The sequence below is a fragment of the Astatotilapia calliptera genome, chromosome 19, assembly GCF_964374335.1.
Source record: "Astatotilapia calliptera chromosome 19, fAstCal68.1, whole genome shotgun sequence".
Classification (NCBI taxonomy): domain Eukaryota; kingdom Metazoa; phylum Chordata; class Actinopteri; order Cichliformes; family Cichlidae; genus Astatotilapia; species Astatotilapia calliptera.
In genome coordinates, this window is record NC_137440.1 from 30,926,174 (window position 1) to 30,949,250 (window position 23,077).

The 23,077-nt window shown below is 41.4% G+C and overlaps 2 protein-coding genes across 3 annotated transcripts; both read left to right on the forward strand.

The window, feature by feature from the left end:
* Positions 1-50: 50 nt before the first annotated feature.
* On the forward strand, positions 51-12,881 carry lin52 (lin-52 DREAM MuvB core complex component). Its single transcript, XM_026153004.2, has 6 exons — positions 51-147; positions 2,834-2,908; positions 2,994-3,031; positions 3,131-3,197; positions 3,386-3,469; positions 12,486-12,881. The coding sequence occupies exons 1-6, from the start codon at positions 129-131 to the stop codon at positions 12,539-12,541; spliced, it is 339 nt and encodes a 112-aa protein (XP_026008789.2). The 5' UTR covers positions 51-128; the 3' UTR covers positions 12,542-12,881.
* Positions 12,882-17,014: 4,133 nt separating this feature from the next.
* vsx2 (visual system homeobox 2) lies at positions 17,015-22,665 on the forward strand. Of its 2 annotated transcripts, none has more exons than XM_026151024.2 (5): positions 17,015-17,554; positions 17,969-18,053; positions 18,540-18,663; positions 21,104-21,284; positions 21,660-22,665. In XM_026151024.2, the coding sequence occupies exons 1-5, from the start codon at positions 17,137-17,139 to the stop codon at positions 22,037-22,039; spliced, it is 1,188 nt and encodes a 395-aa protein (XP_026006809.1). In that variant the 5' UTR covers positions 17,015-17,136; the 3' UTR covers positions 22,040-22,665. The 2 variants fall into 2 exon arrangements, with proteins under 2 accessions (XP_026006809.1, XP_026006810.1); XM_026151025.2 differs by having other exon boundaries at positions 21,723-22,665.
* The last annotated feature ends 412 nt before the right edge of the window (positions 22,666-23,077 follow it).

The following is a 23,077-nucleotide window of genomic DNA, read 5'->3' on the forward strand; positions in this document are numbered from 1 at the left end:
GGATATAACAATAAACCGGCGGGCCGCCTGGTGGCGTGTTTCTGAAGTACACCACATACACTCGTCAACTGTCAGAGCTGCTGCTGCCGCTGCCATTGGCTGTCGTTTATCACGTGATTATTGTGAAGATGGCGTCTCCAAATGGAGGTAAATTCTAATTCTTTACCCTGCGACGCTGTGTATAAAATGTAAAATTGAGATCTTTAAGCACATTAAACCGTTAAGAACTATAATCCTGTTTTATTTGAAGACCCACAGACGACAGAATACGCATGTTAGTGCCGTATTTTTGCTGTTTGGACATGTTTTTCCGTTGGCTAAAGCCCTCACTAGCCCCGGTGTTCGGTCCAGTAAATGGGGAAGAAGAGCGGGTAGCAAGCTTGAATTCTTTCGTGTAGTCTGACTCGCAGAGCTGAAGCTGTGCATCCTGCTAGCTAAAATATTAGCTGTTAGTTACTGCTGTACTACTAACAGGTTAAATCATCCCTCCTTAGACCAGTTTCATAACAAGTGTAATGTTTTTGTTTTGGTTGTATTGCTTTCTTCTTTTTTTTCCCAACGTTTTTTTTCTGTGTTGTACATCTCGTTATTCTTATTACTGGAAGCTGTGTACTTGAAATTGATCATCTTGTATGTTTAACAGTAAAGCACCGTGTGTTTTACAGATGACTGTAGACACTCACTGTTGTACCTCTCTCGTGATTTCATCCATACAAATTGAGAGTAATTTGACCCAAAATTTAACATTGCAATCCATCCAATCTAGTCTTTGTGTAATTTGACATACTTTGACATTTTCCTCAGATGCACATTGCATTCTGTAAATATGCCAGGTTTGGGGGTAATAGCTCTTTGGGTTCCTTGATGTGCGAAATGCTATTTTATATTTTCAGTCCGTGTTATATTTGTCATTTCTTTGTAGATTCAACTGAAGAAATTAGAGAAAATTATGTTTTGCAATTGGCTGCTAGTAACAAAGTGCCTAATACCTCTTGAGTTTAGTGCTTTTGTATGCTTGAATGAATTCATAAATCAGTGTTAAGTGGTTTGACAAACAATCCTCTGAAAATGGTCAGCTATTAATCATAAGGTGGAAAATAAGGGGGAAAGTAACAAATGGCCAAAGAAAAACTACTAGCCAACACTGGTCAAAGTCTGGCTCAGTGGAAGGAAAATGCAAAGAAATGATGGGTGGCTCAAGACTTTTGCACTGTACTGTACATGACATTAAACATGGAAGAAGATGCCCAAGGCTGTTAAAATAAGGTGTTATCACACAATTTGCCCAACAGATTGGCTCTGACCCAATTTTCTGCCTGTATTGTCACTACTGGACTGGACTGGGCTAAAAACACCACAGCACTTTACAGGAAGGGCCAGAGTCGTCTCTATTTTTTGAGGCGACTGAGGTCCTTCAACATCTGCCAGAAAATGCTGAGGATTTTCTATGAGTCTGTGGTGGCCAGTGCGATCCTCTATGCTGTTGCATGCTGGGGGAGCAGGCTGAGGGTCGCAGATGCCAACAGACTTAATAAACTGATCCGTAAGGCCAGCAATGTTGTGGGGATGGAGCTGGACTCCCTCAAGGTGGTGTCGGAGAGGCGGATGCTGTCCAAGATAAAGACAATGTTGGATAACACCTCCCACCGACTCCATGACATGTTGGTCAGTCACAGGAGCTCGTTCAGTGAGAGACTGAGATTACCGAAAAGCACCACTGAACGACACAGGAAATCATTCCTGCCTGTGGCCATCTCCCTGTACAACGCATCCACTTAACACACTGTTTGCTGCTACAACTACACATGTTTCTTTTCCAAATATTTATTTATAAGTGACTTATGTATGTATGTATGTATATATATGTATATATTGTACTATTCTTAGTTAGCGTATTGTCTGTCTTGTCTTAATGTTGGTTTAAAATGGAGCACTGTAACAAAAAATAATTTCCCCCAGGGATCAATAAAGTATTCTGATTCTGATTCTGATACTGTGTGCAGGTCATGTTACTGCTGAGCAGATAATGGTGCACAGTCAATCAGTGTTTGTGAAAGTTTGTGAAATACATTGTTGGAAAGCTGGTAAACAGCCCAGCATTTTCCACTTTTTATATAATTGTGACATGCTGTAAGTATACATAGACAACTTAATTCTATGTTAATTCTTAAGGCTATTACATCCCTGTAATTTCACTGAAACACCATTCTTGCTAAACATAGATCCTTATCTGTTATTTTTTAATGGAGCGCCTTGTGACTTATCAGTCCAAAATAAGGTTTAGTGACTGTGAGTACCATAGAATCTGATATAGATGGGACCATTGTTATTCTATAATCAAAATAGAATTGTTTTTAATTATATGATAAAGGTGATTATTAAACACAGCTATGTATTGATTTTAGGAGACCCATGTTTTTCTGAACAAGTGAACCCGAATCATGCTGACAAAATTCCCTCCTCATAACAGAGACACTTAAACCCTGCTGGCTACAGTTTAACAAGTATCTAAAAACCACTTATTCAGGATTATTCAGTGTTGCAGGGAGAATGGACCCTATCACAACTGTCACTGGGTGAAAGATTTTTTTTTTTTATAAAGATGTTTTTACTCTGTAAAAATCCATCCATCTATTTAGTGCCTAGCTCGTCAGATGCCTGAGGTGGCTCCTTCTGATGCAGAGGAATATTAGCTCTAAGAAAACGCTGAAGCATCATTTTGCCACTTGCATCCACAATGTCATTCTTGTATTCGTCGCCCACAGTTCGTCCCTCATGGTTACAGTAGGAACATAAATCTACTGGCTCTAATTTGTTTTCTTTGTCTTGATAGGTGATGATTTTGAGTCGTCATTGCTGAGTTTTGAGAAGTTGGATAGAGCGTCACCAGACTTGTGGCCAGAGCAGTGTAAGTTTATCTCCTGCTCCTATGTGACTGGTTACCGTAGCTTTTATTATGCATAAACTTTATTATTCTCTGATCTCTCATACAGTGCCTGGAGTCGCAGAATTTGCTGCATCTTGTAAAACTGTGAGTTAGATTTAATATGGCTGAGTTTGAGTTACACATTAGAAACATAAATAGGCTTGTCACACTTCATGATGTGTGATCTGTAACTCTTTATCACAGCCCATCTGCAATTCACCTCCAAAATGGATGTCAGATCTGGAGAGTGAGGATATTGAAATGTTGAAAGGTTGGTCCAAATAGCTAAAATTATGGGGTTTTTTCCAGACAGATTTTTCAATTTACTTGTTACAGTTGGTGTTAAACAGAAAGACTGGTGGACAGAAGCAGACTTAATATATAATCCTGTCAAAATGGTTAACATTTTGCTGAAGTTAGGTTAGCGCTTTTATTATGGGTCTTGTTATCCTTCTGTAGAGCTGGGTAGCCTGACCACAGCCAACCTGATGGAGAAGGTCAAAGGACTTCAGAATCTAGCATACCAACTGGGCTTAGAGGAGTGTAAGTACACAAACAGCACACACATGCCAGTGTACAGATAATCCAGCCTTTATACCTTTAAAATCACTGAGAGTGCGAAAAGGATGTGGTCACATGTTACCACTAGATGGTGCTCATAGGCCTCTCTTGGGTTTTGCTTCTCTGTCTGGAAGAAGTAACTTCCCAGCATCTTTAAGAATCATAACACTGAGAAATCCTAATAGATTTAAGTTCACGTGGGCCTGTATGCTTTTGTCCAAAGACAGAAAAAAAAATGAAAATGTAACTTCAACTCCCAAAGCTTGTGTCTAACAGCAAGCATGTTGACCTCAACGCCTTAAATACCGTATTTAGGGTAATATTGGTAAACTTGAATGGTAAGAAAGAAAAGTACGCCCAGAGGAGACAAATGCCTAAGCATTTGATGGATGCAAAATCTATTTTTAATCCATTCCCCCAGTGCCACCATTGTCATAATCCTTGTGGAGTGTGGATTAGAGAGATGTAGCTAAGTGCTCATATTTCCCGAAGAGAAAAATCGGTTTTAATTTTTCCAGTTTAGAAGCATGCAAGTGGTGAAAAACTGTGATATACCCCTGTCATGGCAATACAACCTTAGCATTTTTTTATGCTTACAAATATACATGGAAAGTTTGCTAACTCAATTAAATTACCACCTAAGGGCAAAATGGTCAGATTTTGGCTCAATTACACTAGAAGTGCAGTACTTTGTAAGAGTCAATAAAGACAATCTGAGCCAAATAATGCAAAAAATAATATGGATAGGCTTTGATAAAAATTTGAAAGCAGCACATGTTCAACTGTCTAACAATGTGAGATTTTTAGATGGTTGAGTGATTTTAATGGCAAAGATTTGCTACAATGCTCTCATCTACAAATGTCTGTCGGTACATAAATATTAACAGGGTGCCTGTGCTTTAGTTGCATAAGCCATAACTTTAAAATCTATTTAGTTGAAAAATGTCTGATCTCCCAGCCTTTGCCTAAACCAGGAGAAGCATGTAATCTGGCTGGTATAAAGATGTTAGCTGTCATAGGTGCAGGACTGCAGGCTTTGCAATCATGTCATGTACCCCGGGATGACGGGACGCAATGACGGTTATTATTGGTGTCAGAGCAGCCCTGTAATCGGTGCCTGTTTAATGCTCTCTGGTTTAATTTTCTCCTTTTCCGGGCTGTCAGGGGAGGCCTTGTAAATCTCAGCTACTTTTTCATCATGTTTGTGCACTCTTCAGTACCCGTAAACATACTCCGCAGAGGCATGGCAGAGCGAGGGCAGAGGACAGGATTTACTGCCCTCCCCCCTTCAACATGTGGACCATTAAAGTTGGAGCTGGTTAATGGCAGAGCACAATCAAGTAGTGAAAACCCGCCCACCATACTGCAGTGAGAAAGGAGATTTGAACCAGAAATGTCCCTTTTCCTAGAATGCGCTTAAGCAGAATTAGTGTAGGTTTTTGCTTTTTCTAATATTTGTACATATGTATGTAACATGGATATGAGGGGGATAAGGACACAGCCTCCTCCCACAAGCAACCCTAAAAAAGGGCTGTGTGATGCTGGCCCAGTTAGTCCCAGAGGGTTTGGCGCGTGCCTATTCCTCAGGCCCCATCTGTTACTCCGCCCCATGATGAATACCCCTGTCGTGGGCCACTGAGCGTGGGCATCAAGCCTGTGGTCTCTAGGGAAAGCTGAGGACTCTGATAAGTGCTGTTATTGGAGGTAATTGAAAGCTGAGTGTTCCTTTGGGATGCACTGAAGGGCCTCAGCTACTGACACGACTGGTAACACGGCTGCTGGAGCTGGTGGGATTTTGCACTCTCACACTTGTGGCCTCAACTGACTGCCATTTAACATGTCTTCCCTAGAATGTGTCATTAGTTGTTGTTATTGAAGATTCATATTACACAGAACAACAGAAAATTTGTTGTTGTTGTGGTTGTTGAGTGTTTTCATGAACTTATAACAGTGACATCAGATGTTTCTCAGCAGTGGTTACTATAATATATTCAGAACATGCACCCTTTTAAAGTTTTAAAGTTAACCCTAAATATATTTTCCTCCCTCAAAATTTTGCCAGGCGCTAGAACTAATCAAAATAATTTTGTCATCTCCACATTGTTATAAAAATTGTAAGGAAAAATATCACTTATAATTCGATTCCAAAAAAAGAAAAACGACACGACTCGTTGCCTTCTGGGTGTGCAATCATATGTCGTGGCTTCTGTTGCACCCTGCGTTACCTCTCTCCTGCCATGATGCCACCCAGCACATACCCCGGCCAACTCTGTTGCATCTTCTTGTGTGAAGGTGAGACTGAAGGTCACCCTGCTTTGACAGCTCCTAATGGGGCTTCATCCACCACCACCTCCTCCACACCCTTAGGATCAATCTCCGGCCTATTAGAAGCATGCCGCTGCTGAATATGATTGCATTCACTGGGCCCCACTAGTGCTAATGTGCCTCCATCAATCCATCAGGGCGGGCTGACCGCAGGGCGGGTGGTTATGAAGTACCTCAGCTGACAACAGCTGAATGAGGAACAGAGGATACCTCCCCACCACCGCTACCACTCTTCCTCCTCCTCCTAACCTCTGCTAGTTCCCTGTGCTAGCCTTTTTACCTGTCCCCTGCTTTTCTTTGGTCTCATAGTTAGAATGAATGGCAGCATTGTGGTGCATCTCATTCACAGTGGCACCTCATGTGTGCTGAAAGTAAAATAAGCATCTAGGATGGTTCAATTCTTACCTTCTTAATCATCTTAAGCACTTAGTACCTGTAGGCTTTCTGTTATTAGCTTTCTGAAATTGGCTCCCGCACAGGCATTGCTAAAATATGGATGGGTTTTATTTCATAACTAGCACTAATAATTATACACGTCATCATTCATCATCTTGAAAACTCTTAAGTAGTTCAACAGACATATTGCAAAAGGCTGACATGAGCATCTCCTTCCATGGTAAGCATGTTGCAGCTGTATCTGACAGAGCTTCGTCATATCTTATACAAGAATCAGTGTTGGGGCTGTGTGAGAGAGGCAGAGCTAACACACAAACACACATACTCACTGCTCCTCAGTCCTGCCTGCCTGCTGCTGCCTCCCTGAGCAGATCGGAAATGACACCTCATTTCCATAAAGGCATTAGGAATTCATTGGATTTTCTTTCCCAGCTAATCATAGTGCGGGTGTAAAACCTTTTAGGCTTTTTAATGAATGATTTTTGACTGATTGCCTATTAATAAGGACACCTCTTGAACAGGCATAGGCTGGGGCAGGGGTTGGGAGGTGCAGATGTGTTTGTTTTGGTGTGTGTGTGTGTGTGTGTGTGTGTGTGTGTGTGTGTGTGTGTGTGTGTGTGTGTGTGTGTGTGTGTGTGTGTGTCAGCCGGGCGAAAATGCATTGGAGGTGGAGGAGGAGGAGGGGTGGGCCTCTCTCGGTTGGGACATAAAGAGGAACCAGTGGCTCCCCTGGGAAATCACAGCTCGTGTCTGCATCTTAAATATCCCTGTGAAGTATCAATAAGTGGGTAATTGAATTTTGAACACAAACATGAGCGTCAGGTGTATGTGTAGCAAGGCGGGGGTGTTCAGCGGGTGCGTTGGATGAATATGTGTGCCTCCAAGTCCTTCCATGCTTGAGTGTTTGTGTGTGTCATTTCCTCTGTGTCTCCCTCATCCCTGGGGACAAGGGCAGTGAAAGTGGATGTTAAATCCATTAAATAAAGCTTACACCCCGTAATAGCTGAGCACCTCTCGGCGATGGTCATTGAGGGTCAGATAAGTCCTCTTAACGCTTAATGAAAGTGAATCGGGTCCGTCAGACTTGGGGTCTGCGACTTCAGTTAACCCAGGTGGTCATCGGTCCTGGCTTCTAACAGGCATCGGGGAGCTCACTGGGAGCATGTCATTTGGGTGGTGGTGGGGGGGGGGGGGGGGATTTGGGTTGGGCAAAGTGATGATTACTCTCATTTTATACACAGGGGATTGGTAGGAGGGGGGCTGTTACAATGGCACGCAGATCACTTGTTGTAAATGAGAGGAAAGTGAGATGTTACACCACTGCGTTTCCTCTGCATTTTCCTTTCGTCCACATGGGATTTGGCAAGTGAGGATGATTTACCAGTGTGGAGCAGAAAATTGCAGCAACATTTGGGTTGCAACAGTGCAGGCTCTGATACTTCAAAGGGCATATTTCCTGGCATACTTAGCCGCTTGCAGATATAGGTTAATCTCCATTGTTTCAGTGGACCAAATCAGAGCCAAAATCCACATCCAGAGGGTATGGGGCTGATAAGGTACAATTTCTTATTATTTTTTTTAAATTTGCAAATCAAGCCAAGGGGAATGTTTAATTTAGGTAAAATTGAAATATATTGTATGTTGTGGCTGTGTTTGATAACCTACCATAACATATGATGATGGAATCTGTGGCCATTAGGGCTAAATGATAATTAGATGGTAACAAATCAACAGGACAAGGCGATGGCCTGCAGAATCCATGAGGTGCCATTTAGTATGGATGGTAGTCGTAACAAGATGCTGATTAACTTAGTGCAAAATTAGTGATTGACCTTTCTAATCAACTAAACAAATCTCTAAGTCTCCCTAATCAGTATTGATCTGATCTCTTCGGGTGTATGACAAAGCCTGTGTGTATGTGTTTGTGTGCGTTGGTCAGCAAGCTTTTGAGTGAGTCAGGTTTTCTGTAGTAATGCTCTTTTGTTTATTTTCCAAAAATGAACAGCTATTGGAGTCTCTTTTGATCAGTCATAGAAAATCTCGAAAAGACAGATCCAGCAAAATAAACATTGTAATTAAGATCAACCACTTATTGTTACATTTTATCTGAGATACATAATTTCGTCTGAGTGTGTTTACAGTATATGGCAATCTATGTGTGATTTTTGGGTTGTGAGGGTACCACTTTGGTCCGTCTATACTTTGTAAACATGGATGCTGGGCTCAAATCCAAAATGAGTTACAGGGAAAAGAGAACATGGATACGAAGTAGAAAACACTGGCTGTATCCCAATTCAGGGTCTGCAGCCTTAACGGCCCACAAGGGCCGCGTACTTAAAGACCGCTAAGGCCGGAAGTGCGAGGCTTGTGAAATGGGACGCTCTAGCCTCCGTTGCGCTGCCCAGGTTGCCTAGCAACCATGATACTAACAGCTGGAAACGTGTCATACAGCTGTGTTTGACAGAAATGAAGGACAAAATCTTTTGTTCATTTGTTTGTTCCTACATGAGCTTTGATCATTCTCTGTGAGATTAAGCTCAGCTATTGAACGGCGTATATTTTAAAGTAAAGGCTGTAAAACCAAGTTAGTACAAACGTCACTAACGTCACATAACTTTGCAGACATGTGGCCAACAGGAATGTTTTAATGTTCTTCGTTATTAAACATTTGCACATAAATAAGTGACATAATATTCAGTACTTACTTAAAGTTTAAAGTTTACTCTTCGGCCGCCCCTCATCCGCCGTTTTTTTCCGGCAAAATTATCCACACCCAGCGCCGCGCTATGCATTCTGGGATACGTTGGGTCACGAAGTCTACACTGCCACGTCCTTAAAATTCAGGGAAATGAAGGACGCATTTGAGGGCCGCATTTCGAGCAGCCCTTGAATTGGGACAGCCTTCGTCGCGTCGCTGTGACATAATCGGCCTTAAAATGCGGCCTTTAAGGCTGCAGACCCTGAATTGGGACACAGCCATTGACGTGCAAATGCAGTCTGAATGGGAGAAGACAAAGGCTCTCTTCAAAATTTTATTTATGTCTAGTCTACTCAGTCCTGCAATAAAAAGTGTGATTATTGTGCACTAACTAGATAACCACTGCAGACAGCTGTTAACATATATCTTCCCTTGCAATAGTTTTTGTCTTGTCTTTCCCCTCAACCCCCAACCAGTCATGGCATCTGGCTGCTCTGTCCTGAACCTTGTTCTGATGGAGGTCTCTTCCTGTTAAAAGGGAGTTCTTCCTTCTCACTGTCACCAAGTGCTCGCTTATATCTGATTGTTGGAGTTTACTCTCTAATATTGTAATGTCATTACGTTCAGGTCACTCTTGTTGTATGTTGGCGCTAAAAAATAAAATTGAATTGAACTGTGTGACTGAGAGATTTTGTACTTTACTTGAATATATCATCACTCCACAAATAGGCATAATTTTTATTATCCCTGTTGCATGAACAGCAGAATGCTGCACCGCATTTAAGGCCATAGACTCTACTACGTTGCTGTTTTTTCTGTACATTGTAGCTGTCATATCTCTGAGCATTTATAAAAATTCTGTACATGAGTATATTACAGAAGCATGCTGGAGGCTGCAGCTGTAACAGTGCTGTAAATTTTCAGTGGAATTGCAGAGTAACATTGCTGATGCAAAAGAGCCAAATCCTTTAAAATAATAGCAATAGTAGTAGTAGCTCTCTTGTTTTATACTGCAGATGCAAAAAGCTTCAACTAAAGTCTTAAAAATACTTTTAGAACTTGTTTTAATAGAGGATTTTTATGAAACTGCTTGGGCTACTGCATTGTTAAAACATATGAGGAGTGTTAAGCTGTTTGGAACCAAAAATAAGAGAAAAAATGACAGAGAAATAAAAAGAGAAAAAATACAGACAGTTTTTGTGGATATTCTCAGATTTTGTTAACTTTTTTCAAACATCATACTGGCTTTTGTTATCTTTTAGGTTAAGGTACTTTCAGTTTCAGCTGGACAGAGCCTGTGGTCTGTCTGCAGACAGTGACAGTATATTTAGTTACAGTTTGTTCTCGCTTTGCATTTTTTAAAAACTTTATCACTAACACACAGAGCCCCGCACGCTGCCAGCACTTCTCGTTTTATGAAAATAAATCCCACATTACTATTTCATAACTTTAATGTCTTTAATGTTATGATATTAGATATTTGAGTTTCTATCTGAGAAAGGGGAGGCTGAAGTGAACCGTAATTAATGAGACATTCAGCAGGGCGCGTAATCTCAGGAGAGGCACTGCTATCTTTGATCTGTTTTACAGGTTGAGCTCGTCACGGGTTGGAGAAATTGATAATAAGAAGGAGAGAAGCATTTCATGTTAAAAATGCAAATATTAACTGCTGCCCTTTTACCGTTCCTTCTGATGCTGCTTCAAATAATAGTGACACCATCTTTCTGCCAGTTTAAGGGTCATCCCAGTGTAATTGCTTTCCCTTGCCTAATTTTGATGGCTTCACTTCAATCTAAAGAATCCTATGCGTGGCCAGAGGTCCGTTGATGACTCCGTTTAGGGTGATTTGAAGAGATGGAAAATTGGAAAATGAACCCATCCCATTCCAGTTAGCATCATCTTCAACCTAATGATGGACACCTCAAGGTGACATGGCCCCCACGCCCAGATGCACCATTATCATTCCACCCTGGGCAACTCATCTAAATTACTAACTGCCCTGGCTTTTTCATTAGCCACATTGGACAGAGGAGGCGGGGCCCCTCTGCACCAGCACACGCAGACACCAAACAGGCGTTATGAAGGTGGGCGACTTTGTGCTTAAAGCCCATTTAAAATAAGTGCTGTCTGCTGCTCTGTCATCATTTATTTGTCTGATGTACAACATTTGTAACAGTAAAGAAGGCGATCTAAGCTTTGTGCTTTTTAAAATCTGTAGTTGAAGCAGAGAGGCTGATCGTCTTCTTATCTCGAGTAGAGTCATTACTGTACCAAGAAGGTGCCTCTGTGGGGTTTATGATGATGCTGCAGGAAACTGTCTGTAGTCTCTATATTCACACTCGGGTTTGTCTTTGATAGAAAAGCCTCAGCAATGATTGGTCTCCCAGAGAAAGCCATTTTAACAAAGGATCTTCAGCATTCATCTTTCAAGACTCGGTGCCAAGATGCTGGCAAAACCTTGTTCACTGAATCCCACTTGAATACATTTCTTTATCTGGTGCTATAGTGACAGTAAGCGACTGTGTTGGTAGGGTTGGTCTTTTATTAGTGTGTGGATGTGATAAAATTGCTGTTCATTATACACATTTCAAATTAAATAGCTTACACTCTGTTATAATGGAAAATCTAAACGGTATGAAGACTCATCTCCTGTAGATACAATATAGAAGGATCTATTATGCTCTTTTCCACCTCTTTTTTTTTTAATTTTCACATTTTATTCTATTTTCAGAGTTGAAAATAATCCTCCTTACTGGGCTCTTCTCTTCTTTCCTCAATTCTCCCCTTCTTTCTGATTGGCCGCCCCTTAATAACATAACATTTTAATAGCAAGTGAGGCTGCTGCACTCACTGTGTATTATGTTTAAATTTCTTCTCATCTGAAGCATCAGCTTCCACAGAGTTAAATTATAAGAAAAAAGGGAAGAAAACCAACAGATTTAAAACAGTTGTATCCAGAGTTTTAACTAAACTAGCAACTCATAGTTTTTTAGGACAGTGTGCATCTTGTCTGAATAATGTAATATTTCTTGGGGAGGATGACCTGTCACAGCCCTGTACATTTATCAATGGGACCTCTAGGCTGGCAACTACTAAGTTCATTGCGCAACCCTAACAATGAAGCCTTCACTCACTCAATTATTCATCTTAATACTTGAATGAGTATTATGTTTCTGTTAGTGTCTGTCACTATTCATAACCTGTAATCATTTTTGCTTCTTAAATCACATACACATTAATACTTTTATACATGCATAGGTCTAAGTACCTGTACCTCACTACAGCGAGCCAACAATTTTGTAATCACAAGACTCTTTGGTAGTTACGTCTCAATTTTATGTTGATTTTCATGTCCTGGATGAACAGATGTTTGTATAAATTGCCTCCCGATGTGACACTGGAGATATTAAATACATGCTGTGCATTACTAACAAGCTTTTCTGAAGTTGTTAGAGCTGTAACCAAGTGTTGCACAAGACTGATTTGTTTCTGATTTTAACAACTTACTAAGAAGACTGTTGAAAGGTCTCTGACACTGTGCTGTAGTTTATCTAAAATATGTGTTTTCTTGTTTTCCAGCCAGAGAAATGACCAGAGGAAAGTTCCTAAACATCTTGGAGAAGCCCAAGAAGTGATTTATCTTTTTGTTTGGATTTCACAGTGATTGCAGTCGTTGCATTCACCAGTACGCTATGAACATGTTCAGACATTCACAGTCAAGTTCAAGGACTGCATTCTGATTAAATAGAGCAAAATGCTCACTAACATTGCTGATGTCTTCTCATCAGACTCCTCTGTACAACTGCTGTTCTCTAAATAATCTTTTTCTTTTTTTTTGAAAGTTGTTGCTTTTCTCTGGATTTCTCTCTGACTTGTAGATCTACCTTGATTAAATGTTCCCTAATTATTCATACTTTTGAACATGAAACTTTTTTTCAGTTTGTGAAATTATTTAATAAACTATTAAAATGAAAAGATCTTTGCTTTTTTTTTTTTTTTTTTTTTAAGAATTTAAGTCTCCTGTGACTTGATTACGTTTGCAGCCAAAGGAGCCAACTGTAGTGATGCAAAAGTTTTTAGAGACTGTTCAACTTCTTTTAATTAGGGCAATAACTTCATGCCTCTGCCACTCCACAGAGTGCAGCACCTCTCTGCTGTGGACATGTAAGGAGCTCCGACGTGGGAGTACTTTCTCGGCTATCGGGGCATGTTTTCTTTTTAATGAGCATTGGAAGCAGGGTCTCCTACACAAAACATTGAGTAAAAATAATATTGCTCATTGTCATCGCCGTTAATAAGAGTTGACATAATTACTAGGACCATTTCTTTTCTAATTAGCACACTTCAACGTTGTCGGAGCTAGCGGTCGGGCAAAAAGAGAATCAGACAGGCATGCCGAATGGGAAACAAAAAGAAGTCCATCCGCCATAATTAGGTAAGACAATGCCTCGGACTGTTCTCGGCTGGAGATGCCGCAGGGGCTCTGGCCGCTCACTCCCAACAAGTTACACTTCTCCCCAGGCCGGTAATAAGCCCCCAGTCGTCTTTCCGATTCACACGGACAGAGGCCGCCATTGCCTCACTGGCTTCACCCCTCGTGACCTACACGGACCCTGGCTCACCCCTCCGAAAATATGTATTCATGCAGCACTTTGGCTTTGTCCGTGTTTCTTACTGAAGTGTCCTGGGACGCGCAGTCTGGCGAGCCGCTGACGCAAAGCGTGGACAGAAAAGAAGCCCAGCCCGTCTTTATTTATGGCCTCAAGAAGCTGAAGGCCTGTGCACGCTTCTTAAGCTGGAGTTTGTCATTCGGGTGCTGAGAAACATTAGAAATAAAACCAGGGATCAAACTGAAGAATTATTTTTTAGATCTGATCCCACCAAGTGTCACCAATGACTTGTGACGCGGTGGCTTTATGAAGTTAAAACATTTACTGATAATTTGTAGATATTTTAAAGCCACAAAAAATAAACTGAGTGTTTCCAGTTTTATCGTCTCTATTCTCTTTTCGGAAGGCCTTCGTTTATTAATGCATTCAATAACTTTAAAGCGCATTACACTTCCTAGTTTGCTAAAAGGTGAAGTCCCTCTAGATATAAATATTAAAAACTACTTTCATATTATCTGTGAAAGCCCCCACACAAAAACGTGTAATAATGTTATATCAAAACAGGACAAGTTAATAGTTTGTGAGGGGATTGGTTGAAATCATGCAAATTCTATTCATATTAAAGTGCAGAAGCTTAGATTATGCATTCTTTTATTTATGCTCTACAGAGTGCATTTGACGATGTTGTGATTCTAATCGTAGGCTGTTGCAGAACTTATACACATTATAAAAAAGTGCATTATTTTAAAGTCAGTGTGTCTGCATTTCCCGCATTTATGCATTCAGTGCAACAACTGTGCCCATTTGAAGTGCCCCTGCCGTCTGTGGGACTGGCTGAATGTAGACACCTGTTGATGCTGACTGGCGAACATTGATCAGTCTGCTGAGCGCTGACGTGTTAAACGAGCTGACATCCTCAATATGGTGTACGCACTGTGGCTTCCTGTCACCCGTATAGCCTCAGTCCAGCCAAGCAGTCTCTTCGAGAAACGGGTCAGTCCCCGCAGAGCTGGTCATCCATATGGAGGGAGAAAAAAAAGAGAACCACTCCATCCATCCGCAGTGCGTTGCCCTGACCTCACGTAGCCTCTGTGCCCCGACAAACGTCAATCCGATGTGCCCCGAGTCCTTAAATTAGCTGTCAATTAGTGCAAATTAATCAACTCCTCGCCTAATTAAGCAATGCCGACGGGCAGCTACCAAACATGCCATTGTGGAGGAGCCATGAGAAAGCTGCGGGGCTTGCAAACTATTTCAGTATACCGGGGGAGGAGGAGAGGGGAGGAGGGCATCGCATAACATCATGCCCTGGAAGTGCTTTGGGAAAGCAGAGGCTTTTGGCTGAGCTTTAGTAGTCCCCCCCCCCCCCCCTCCCTGACTCGGCGCTACATGTGCGCTGTCATCAAGTTGCCTGCACCTTGTTTCAACACCGAGGATTCAAACTGATTGAGCACCCACACCTCTTGCATAAGACGTTTCTGTTTTGTTTTTTGAACAGTTTGACAACAGTCAGATTGGACACCTCAAAAGAAAGCCACAGGCAGTCCATGTGACTTATCCATTCACCAGTGTGTGTGTGTGTGTGTGTGTGTGTGTGTGTGTGTGTGTGTGTGTGTGTGACCTTCCCGTAAATACGCTGCATTGGCCTTTTTATTTTTAACATTTTAAATCTCACAGCTGTTTTAGCAGAGCCTCACCTTCTGCAGGCCACTCCTCTCTGAAAGCTGCTTTCATTTCCAAATGTTTGAGGACACGCAGCACGGAAGCACGAAGAGCGGGGGGAAGAAAAGAAATGATGTAGGGTGTGTGTGTATGTGCGTTCTCGGAGGGGGAGGGGGGGGGGGGGGTAAATAAACAAACTGAAAAAAACAATCAAATCCAACAGCTGTTTTCTTTTTAATCTACATGCGTTAGATCCTGCAGGTCTTTGATGGGCAACCTAATCTACACGAATGACTGAACTAAATCTTCCCTTAATCTCGAGCCTTATTAGTCATCCTCTCTTCTGCATGTAAATCCGCACGGACCAGTTTTCAGAGGAGATGGACTAATAAAAGTAAACACAAAGGAGGAACCATCCTACTACCGACAAAATCATGAGAAGAGAAGAAAAAAACGTATAGATTGCAACAGGAGTGATGATTGAGTGAGAGGGAGGGAACTAAGTTCCCTGTAGTTGCCATGTCCCTGTGACTCGCACTCTTCCTTGTTAATAAATGACTCGATCCCAGCAGGCCGATGTGCCATTAGCATATCCTAATAACATTGACTTCGTCATTAATAGAATTTCCACCAAATAGGGCCTAATTAGTTTCAACTGGCCAACCACTGATTGCAATAAATATTTTTTTCTCCTTCTTAATAGTCAAATTTTAAAGTCTTGATCAGCTGAGGCTCTGAGCTCCACCAGACTCTTCTTTCCATAACGGAGACCCACGCTTTCACCACCCACATGACTCATTCCCACAGGTTTTAATTAGAATGATATACCTGTGACGATGCTGATTTTACCACACAGATTGCTTTTTTGCATAATACTGGCACGTTTACCTCAGTAAAGAAAGTAAATGAAAAACATTTGCATCATCTCTGCACACAGCGGGCAAATCCCTGTCCTCTGTGCTTTCCAAATAAATGTATCATAAGTATTTTTTTTAAAAGAAAACTGTTAAATTATCCTTATAAGATTTTTTATTTTTAACATTTTGGTCCGCATCTTTAATAATAATAATAAAGATAAAGGTCATTAAAACCGTAACGCAAAGAAACATTTTTTCTTTTGTTGTGTTATTGCAATAAAATGAATGAAATTATTATGTTATAATTTATTATTATTATAATTTATTATTATTATTATTATTATTATTATTATTATTATTATTATTATTATTATTATTATTATTATTATTATTATTATTATAAAACAAAAAAACATGCTGTGGGAGTTTCTTGTTAGTTTTGTATTATTTTGTGTGTTCGTTGCTCATATTCTGTTTAATTTCCCACATCCTCCAAGAAAAATCCCCCTGTGGTTTATAATCTGTGTAGTCTGCTGCTGCTGTGGGATTAACGCTGTGCAGGACCGTGCAGCGCAGACTGTGTCCATGTCGTCCAGCTGTCGTTTTTGGGAGGGCCTTTGATTTGCGTGTGATGAGTTTCCCACAGCATCTGGAGATCAATTATCCACTCCTATGAGCCAGTGGTTGGGCAGAGAGAACTGGCTTTGTGTGTGTGTGTGTGTGTGTGTGTGTGTGTGTGTGTGTGTGTGTGTGTGTGTATCTGTTCCATCGCTCATTGTTCATATTTCTTCCAACAGATTGCAAACTTAAAGATCGCTTGTTCCTCTTTACCTCGGATCTAGTCTTCATTTATCCACGCAGTCCTCAGGAAAACACAGATATCCATTCGGGAGGGCGTATAATGCATCCATGATCCACAGGAATCCCGAATCCTTGCAGCTGATTGGCTGCTGGTTCTGCCTCTTGTTGGGATGGACCTGTTGGATAAAAGGACCATTTTCTAAAGGGCTCTTGTGTGTTACGCAGAGGATCATGCACTGGGGACCGTCCTGTTAGACGCCGTGATAAGAAACAGGCCTTTCAAGGAACATCGGAGACACTATGACGGGGAAACAGGGCTCCGTGTTGTCGGAAAGTTTAAATCTATCGGAGAAAACCTCTCTGGGTGTTAATGGAGGGAGTAACAGCCACCAGCCGAAGAGCGGCGCGACCAATCCACCGCCCAGGTGCACCGGCTTCGGCATCCAAGAGATACTGGGTCTGAATAAGGAGCCATCCGCAGCCCCGAGGAGCCCACTGGCCTCGCTGCCGGCCGGGGCGCACCTTATCGCCGCCAGGTCCATGCTGGGCCCCGCCGGCGTGGGTGTCGGGATGGGATTAATCGGCCCTGGTGGGATTCCATCGTTTTACAGCCAGCCAGCGTTTTTGGAGACTGTGCTGTCTGACGGGCAAGATGTTCACCTGCAGCCCCACAGCAGGTCCGTGGGCCCGCTGGACACCAGCCAGTCTGCCAGCTCAGGTGATCTGCAGTCACTTTCTAATGATTCATAGCCGTGAAATTATTACAGCAGTTATATTATTATCGCATTTCCACTCACTGTGTTACTGTGGATTAAGACAGATTCCAGATTTCTTCCATTTCCTCCTCCTCCTCCTCCTCCTCATCATCATCATCATTATTATTATTATAATTATTATTATTATTATTATTATTATTATTATTATTATTATTATTATTATTATTATTATTATTATTATTAATAATAATAATAATAATAATAATAATAATAATAATAATAGTAATAGTAGTATTAGTATCGTGTTTGAACTGGAATGTTTTAGGCTGTGACAGGTTTATTTAAACCTGTGCTGTGTCGTTGCAAACATTTGCTCTGATCTTTTAATTTCATTTAACATTACGTCTTCTTCTCAGACTCTGAAGATTTGTCTTCTAATGAACGAAAACTCTCCAAGTCGTCAGTAAGTCAGAGCAAGAAAAGGAAGAAAAGACGCCACCGGTTAGTGCTGATTTCTGGATTTCAGGGGGAAAAATGATGAAAATGTTAAATTTCATGTTAATACAACATCCCTTTGTTCAACTTAATAAAATAAAATAAAATGCACAGTGGCTGTTATTCTTACATTTTTAATTTCTAATTTTTGGTCTTACTCTTTCTTTGGCACTCACAACTGTGCACATAAGGATTTACTGCACGTGAGCTTTTATTTTCTCAAATTATTGCCATCTAGGCAAATTGAAAAAAAAATTATCTGAAAAACAGGGTAATGTTATGATTAGTTTTTATTTAAGTTATTAAAACTGGCACTTAAAGCTGAACGCCTTTTTAGCTTTTCTCCAGTGCAAATTGTGTGTGTTAAAACATGCACATGTATTCATTAGTTTGTCAGAAAGAAAAAAATCGGGTTTTTGCGTGTGCGTGTGTTTTTTGTTTTCAAAGCACATTAATATATATTTCTCGCCTGTATTTAACCCGTTTCCACAGGACCATATTCACCTCGTATCAGCTGGAGGAGCTAGAAAAGGCATTTAATGAAGCGCACTACCCGGATGTTTATGCCCGAGAGATGCTGGCCATGAAAACAGAGCTACCTGAAGACAGGATACAGGTATAAAAACCCCTGATAATTATAATAAGAAATTATAAAAAAATTATGAATATTTATTGAATTAGAAAAAAAGACCATGGAGCTTTTCCAATTTTTCTTTTTTTTTTTTGCTGTTCAAAGAATTTTATTTTATTTTATATGAAGTATAAAGTTGTTCGGTTATTTCAATCTACTTTTGCCCAGTTGTGCCTGTAAAAATGCGACGTTTCATATTATTCATTTAAAATATAAAGGAATGCTTCATTTGAAGCATAGTTTTATTTGTACATATTTTTTTCGTACAGTTGCTTTGCACATACGAACAACAGGCTAATCAAAGCAACAGCAGAGTGAAAGTATCTCATAGTGTTTCACATTCATTTCGTTGTATTCAAAGGATTCGATCTAATTTTACATTTTTAAACAGCGCATCTGGGCTTTGTGGGCCATTCTGAAAAAATAAGCAACAGTCTCTTTAAAACCGGGTTCGTTCTGAACTCATCTGCCGTAATGATTTGTGTGAATATTCTAATCGCTCTCCTCATGAATATGCACCTGTTCGGGCGAATGCGCTTCGCTCATCCTTCACCTTTCCATCAGTGCTAATAACCCGCTGTAATATTTGAGTGGAGGCCGCCAGCTGCCCCTGATGCTGCTCTGATGTTAAAGGGACGATGGTCTAAGTGAGCCCCAGCAAATCGATCAGCGATGGGGCCCCCCTTCCTCCTCCCCTTCCTCCTCTTCCTCCTCCTCCCGTCTGAACAAAGACTGCTCTCCTCCAGCATCCTCGCCAGGACAGATAATCTCTCATCAGGCGCAGTTGGATGTGAAACAATTTGTTCTCAGAGAAGGAGCCGCTAACGACCTAATCAAGCTATCAAGGCGGAAGAAGATTGCAGTGTGACCTGGACCATCCATCTGCCGGGGTGCCTTTTAATCTCGTTCTCATTACCGGGCTGCAACAGTAGGGCCTGGAATAAATAATAAAAGGAAATAAATAAATAACCCTGCTCCCATCCTAAATAAAATTAACACCCAATTTTCTCATTGAGTGTAATTAGTTAAATCAGACGAGCTCGGGAGGCTGGCTGCTGCTGCTGCTTGGAGAGAGACGCAGGGAGTTCAAATGAAATAACTACATTGAATTTATTAGCATGGGTCAATAGCGCTGATCCCACGAGTCCCGGTAGTTTAATTTCCCGTGATATTTGCCCGCCTGCCCACCATCGATTGGGCCTGAAATTAACTTATTTTTCAATCAGCCTCGGCGTGCCCCTGGGTCGCTCCTCCTCGCGGCTTACACACTGGCTTCTTTTTAAGGGGCACATAAGCAATTTCTCATTAAAAAAAGTATCTTGTATGAAATAAGGGTTATCCATCAGAATTACCAGAAGAAAAAAATCTAATAAAAAAGCTTGAAAACGATTTGATCGCTTTCGATTTAAAATCTGTCCTCGCTCGAGTCTTCTTTCTGCCCCCCCACCTTCCTCCTCTCTCAGAGCCAGAGGTGCCTAAGCTGAGTGCTTAACAATCCTGTGTTGTGCTATACAATCAATTTGGCCTCTCTCTTTCTCTCAGCGCACACACAGACACTCCGGGCTTTAAGCAGTTTGCTGGCTGTAGCCAAGTGAAGTGTCTTGTTGTGTCACACCATCTATAATGCCACCAGGTAGTTTGCGATAAGCAGTGACAGGAGGCAGAGATCTGTTACACCTGGAGCCTGCAGGCTATGGGAAATCAATGGACTCAAGCAAAACAGGACTTAAGTTGTTATCTTAAGTCACTTTGAATCGCACTGGATTCCTAAATGGATCATCTTTAAAATAGCTAAGACTAGGCTTAACATTTCTAAAAGGGTGCTTTTAGAAAAGCCTAAAATGGCAGTAAGTGGATGGAATGGATTAATTAGTTACATTTTAGGAGGGTTTGATGATCCCTTCTGGAAACGTTTGAATTAGAATTTCTTTGTCATCGTTAAGCGTTTATTATTGGACTAACAGCACGTTTTGGCTGGATAAACACAACTCAAACCGATTTTTTCCTCAATATTTGCTCTCATCGGTGGCTTAGAAGATATGCAGACGATCCATCAAAAAAGCCCAAACCTGGTTAGGATACAAATTGTTGCATCTTGCACATAATGCAGCAGATTCAATAAGATTGCCATTGTGAAACAGTCTGCCACGGTGAAACTCCTCTGATTTCCTCTTCTTGTGGTTCCCAAATTACTGAAAACTCATTCCCAATATCCTCTGTAACAGTAATCAAAAGCCCCAACACTATTCAAGTCCATCTCGGCTGTTTCCAAAAACTATTCATTCAAAATTAAAAGGTTATTTGAATGAATCAAATTGAATCTCTTGCACGTATTTTGGCCTCTGCTGCAGTGACCTGAAATCTGATGAATATGATGACTTAAGCGATATAGCTAAAAACTGGGGAACTTCTTCCTGTGTTACAGGTGTGGTTTCAGAACCGGAGGGCCAAGTGGAGGAAGAGGGAGAAATGCTGGGGTCGCAGCACAGTGATGGCTGAATATGGACTGTATGGAGCCATGGTGAGGCATTCAATCCCTCTGCCAGAGTCCATCCTCAAGTCTGCAAAGGATGGTATCATGGAGTCCTGCGCCCCCTGGCTGCTTGGTGAGGCTTTTGTTTTACTTTTACTGATTTTTCCGCTTTTGTTTTTCTAATTCATCCATTTTTGTAGATGTAAAGCACATCTTAGCTGCACAGTTCAGTCAGTTAGTGATGGCTGAGTAATCATAATTTTAAATAATCAGAGGTTGCACTTCATTGAGTTAACAAGCTGAGATTAATGCATTTATTCTGACTTTCCACAAGTACCCCGTGTCTTGTTCCCTTTCCCCCCTAAGCATGACCTTTTAAAACTAATATATTTCCTAAATTGAAATCAGCATGCAAAATATTTTTCATCCAGTACCCTGGTCATGCATTGCCACTGTCCATTTAAACATTATTTTCTAAACCGCAACTGTTTTTGCTTGCTATTTTCAGTCCAGGATGGCTTACCAATCAACAGACGCTATTCTAAATCTGAATACCCGCAACTCTTTGCAGGGATGCACAAAAAGTCCGTGGAGGCTGGAGCACCCCCGCCGTCAGGAAAGGACGATGCACCCCAGCAGCCGAGCTCTCAGAGGGCAGAAGACGCCGAGGCGGAGGAGAAGAGGTCAGAAGGCAAGTCCGTCATTTCTAAAGAGGAACTGAGAGAGAACAGCATTGCCGCGCTCAGGGCCAAGGCACAGGAGCACAGTGCCAAAGTGCTGGGAACAGTTTCTCATGACAGACAGTTGGAGGGCAAACCGGAGAGACAGGAAGCCGAGGAGAAGGCCAGCGACCCCCTGAGTTCACCAGAGGAGCAAAAAAGTCCATAGAGACTGTCGAATTCGCTGAGGACTCTTGTTTTCACGAGTGAACCCAGTGGTCTGGCTGCTTTAAGCATGGACCTACCTGGTATGACTCACTGTCCTGCAGATGGTCTGCATCTGGACTCCTTTAAGGAGAAAACTCATCTGGTTTGCTGCTGCACACAAGATGCAAATGCACTTTCCCCCCCTCCCTGATTCACTTCAAAACATACAGCTGTTGCTTGATCATATAGAAAGGTTGAAAAGAGCAAGAGTGAGAAATATCCCTGTATATAGATCCCGCAATTATATAGAGACAGCCAGATGAGCAGAATTTCATCCAGTGCAACATGAAGTACTTGCAACGAGCAGTCAGTGTGTCAAAGTCTGCATTTCATTTTAACCTTTGCTTGTACAGTTACTAAGTGCTGGCGTTTTAGATAAGAGGCGCCCCACCGACAGAACTCTTTCAAGAGAAAGAAAGTAAATGTTGTCCTATATCGTGCTGTAAATAATTGATATATTAATCGCTCCCACTAAAGACACAAATTTGAAATATGTTTTCATGTAGTCTTAAAAATGTTTGTGTTTTCATTTCAAAATATGTATCACTCAAAATACAAAGCATAAAATAGAAATCACTGTTTATTAAATGCGGGTTTTGGTGTCAGTTCTTTTGCTTTAAATGATTCGATTACCACCCTGTTGCTCTAACTATTGAATGGCATTGAAGACCCCCTCCTTGCTGGAGTAGCTGCTTGCTGTCACTTGCTGCTCTGCTGGCTGGGCTCATTAGGAGACCGCCCCTGGCTACATGCTTGGGTTAGCCCCCCATAATCTGTCGCAGTTGAGAGCCTTCAATTTCAGATTAAACTAGGGGAACCAGAGCTTTTGGGACAGGAGAAGAGAGTGAAGCAGGATGACCTTAGCCTGATTTCAAATCACTTCAATAGATGCTGTTAGCATCCAACACTCAAGCTCTTTCATCCTCTTATCTGAATACTTAGCCAAAGTCTAACAGCTTCATTTGTTGGTAATCTTCATTTCTCCCCCGGCTGTTTATAA

Excerpts from the sequence above, each read along its gene's own strand:
- lin52 (XM_026153004.2), top strand. Across the intron at positions 2,909-2,993 it reads AGACTTGTGGCCAGAGCAGT|TGCCTGGAGTCGCAGAATTT; the intron begins GTAAGTTTATCT and ends TCTCTCATACAG. Across the intron at positions 3,032-3,130 it reads TTGCTGCATCTTGTAAAACT|CCCATCTGCAATTCACCTCC; the intron begins GTGAGTTAGATT and ends TCTTTATCACAG.
- vsx2 (XM_026151024.2), top strand. The coding sequence starts at position 17,137 with ATGACGGGGAAACAGGGCTCCGTGTTGTCGGAAAGTTTAAATCTATCG. Across the intron at positions 18,664-21,103 it reads TACCTGAAGACAGGATACAG|GTGTGGTTTCAGAACCGGAG; the intron begins GTATAAAAACCC and ends CCTGTGTTACAG. Across the intron at positions 21,285-21,659 it reads CTGCGCCCCCTGGCTGCTTG|TCCAGGATGGCTTACCAATC; the intron begins GTGAGGCTTTTG and ends TGCTATTTTCAG.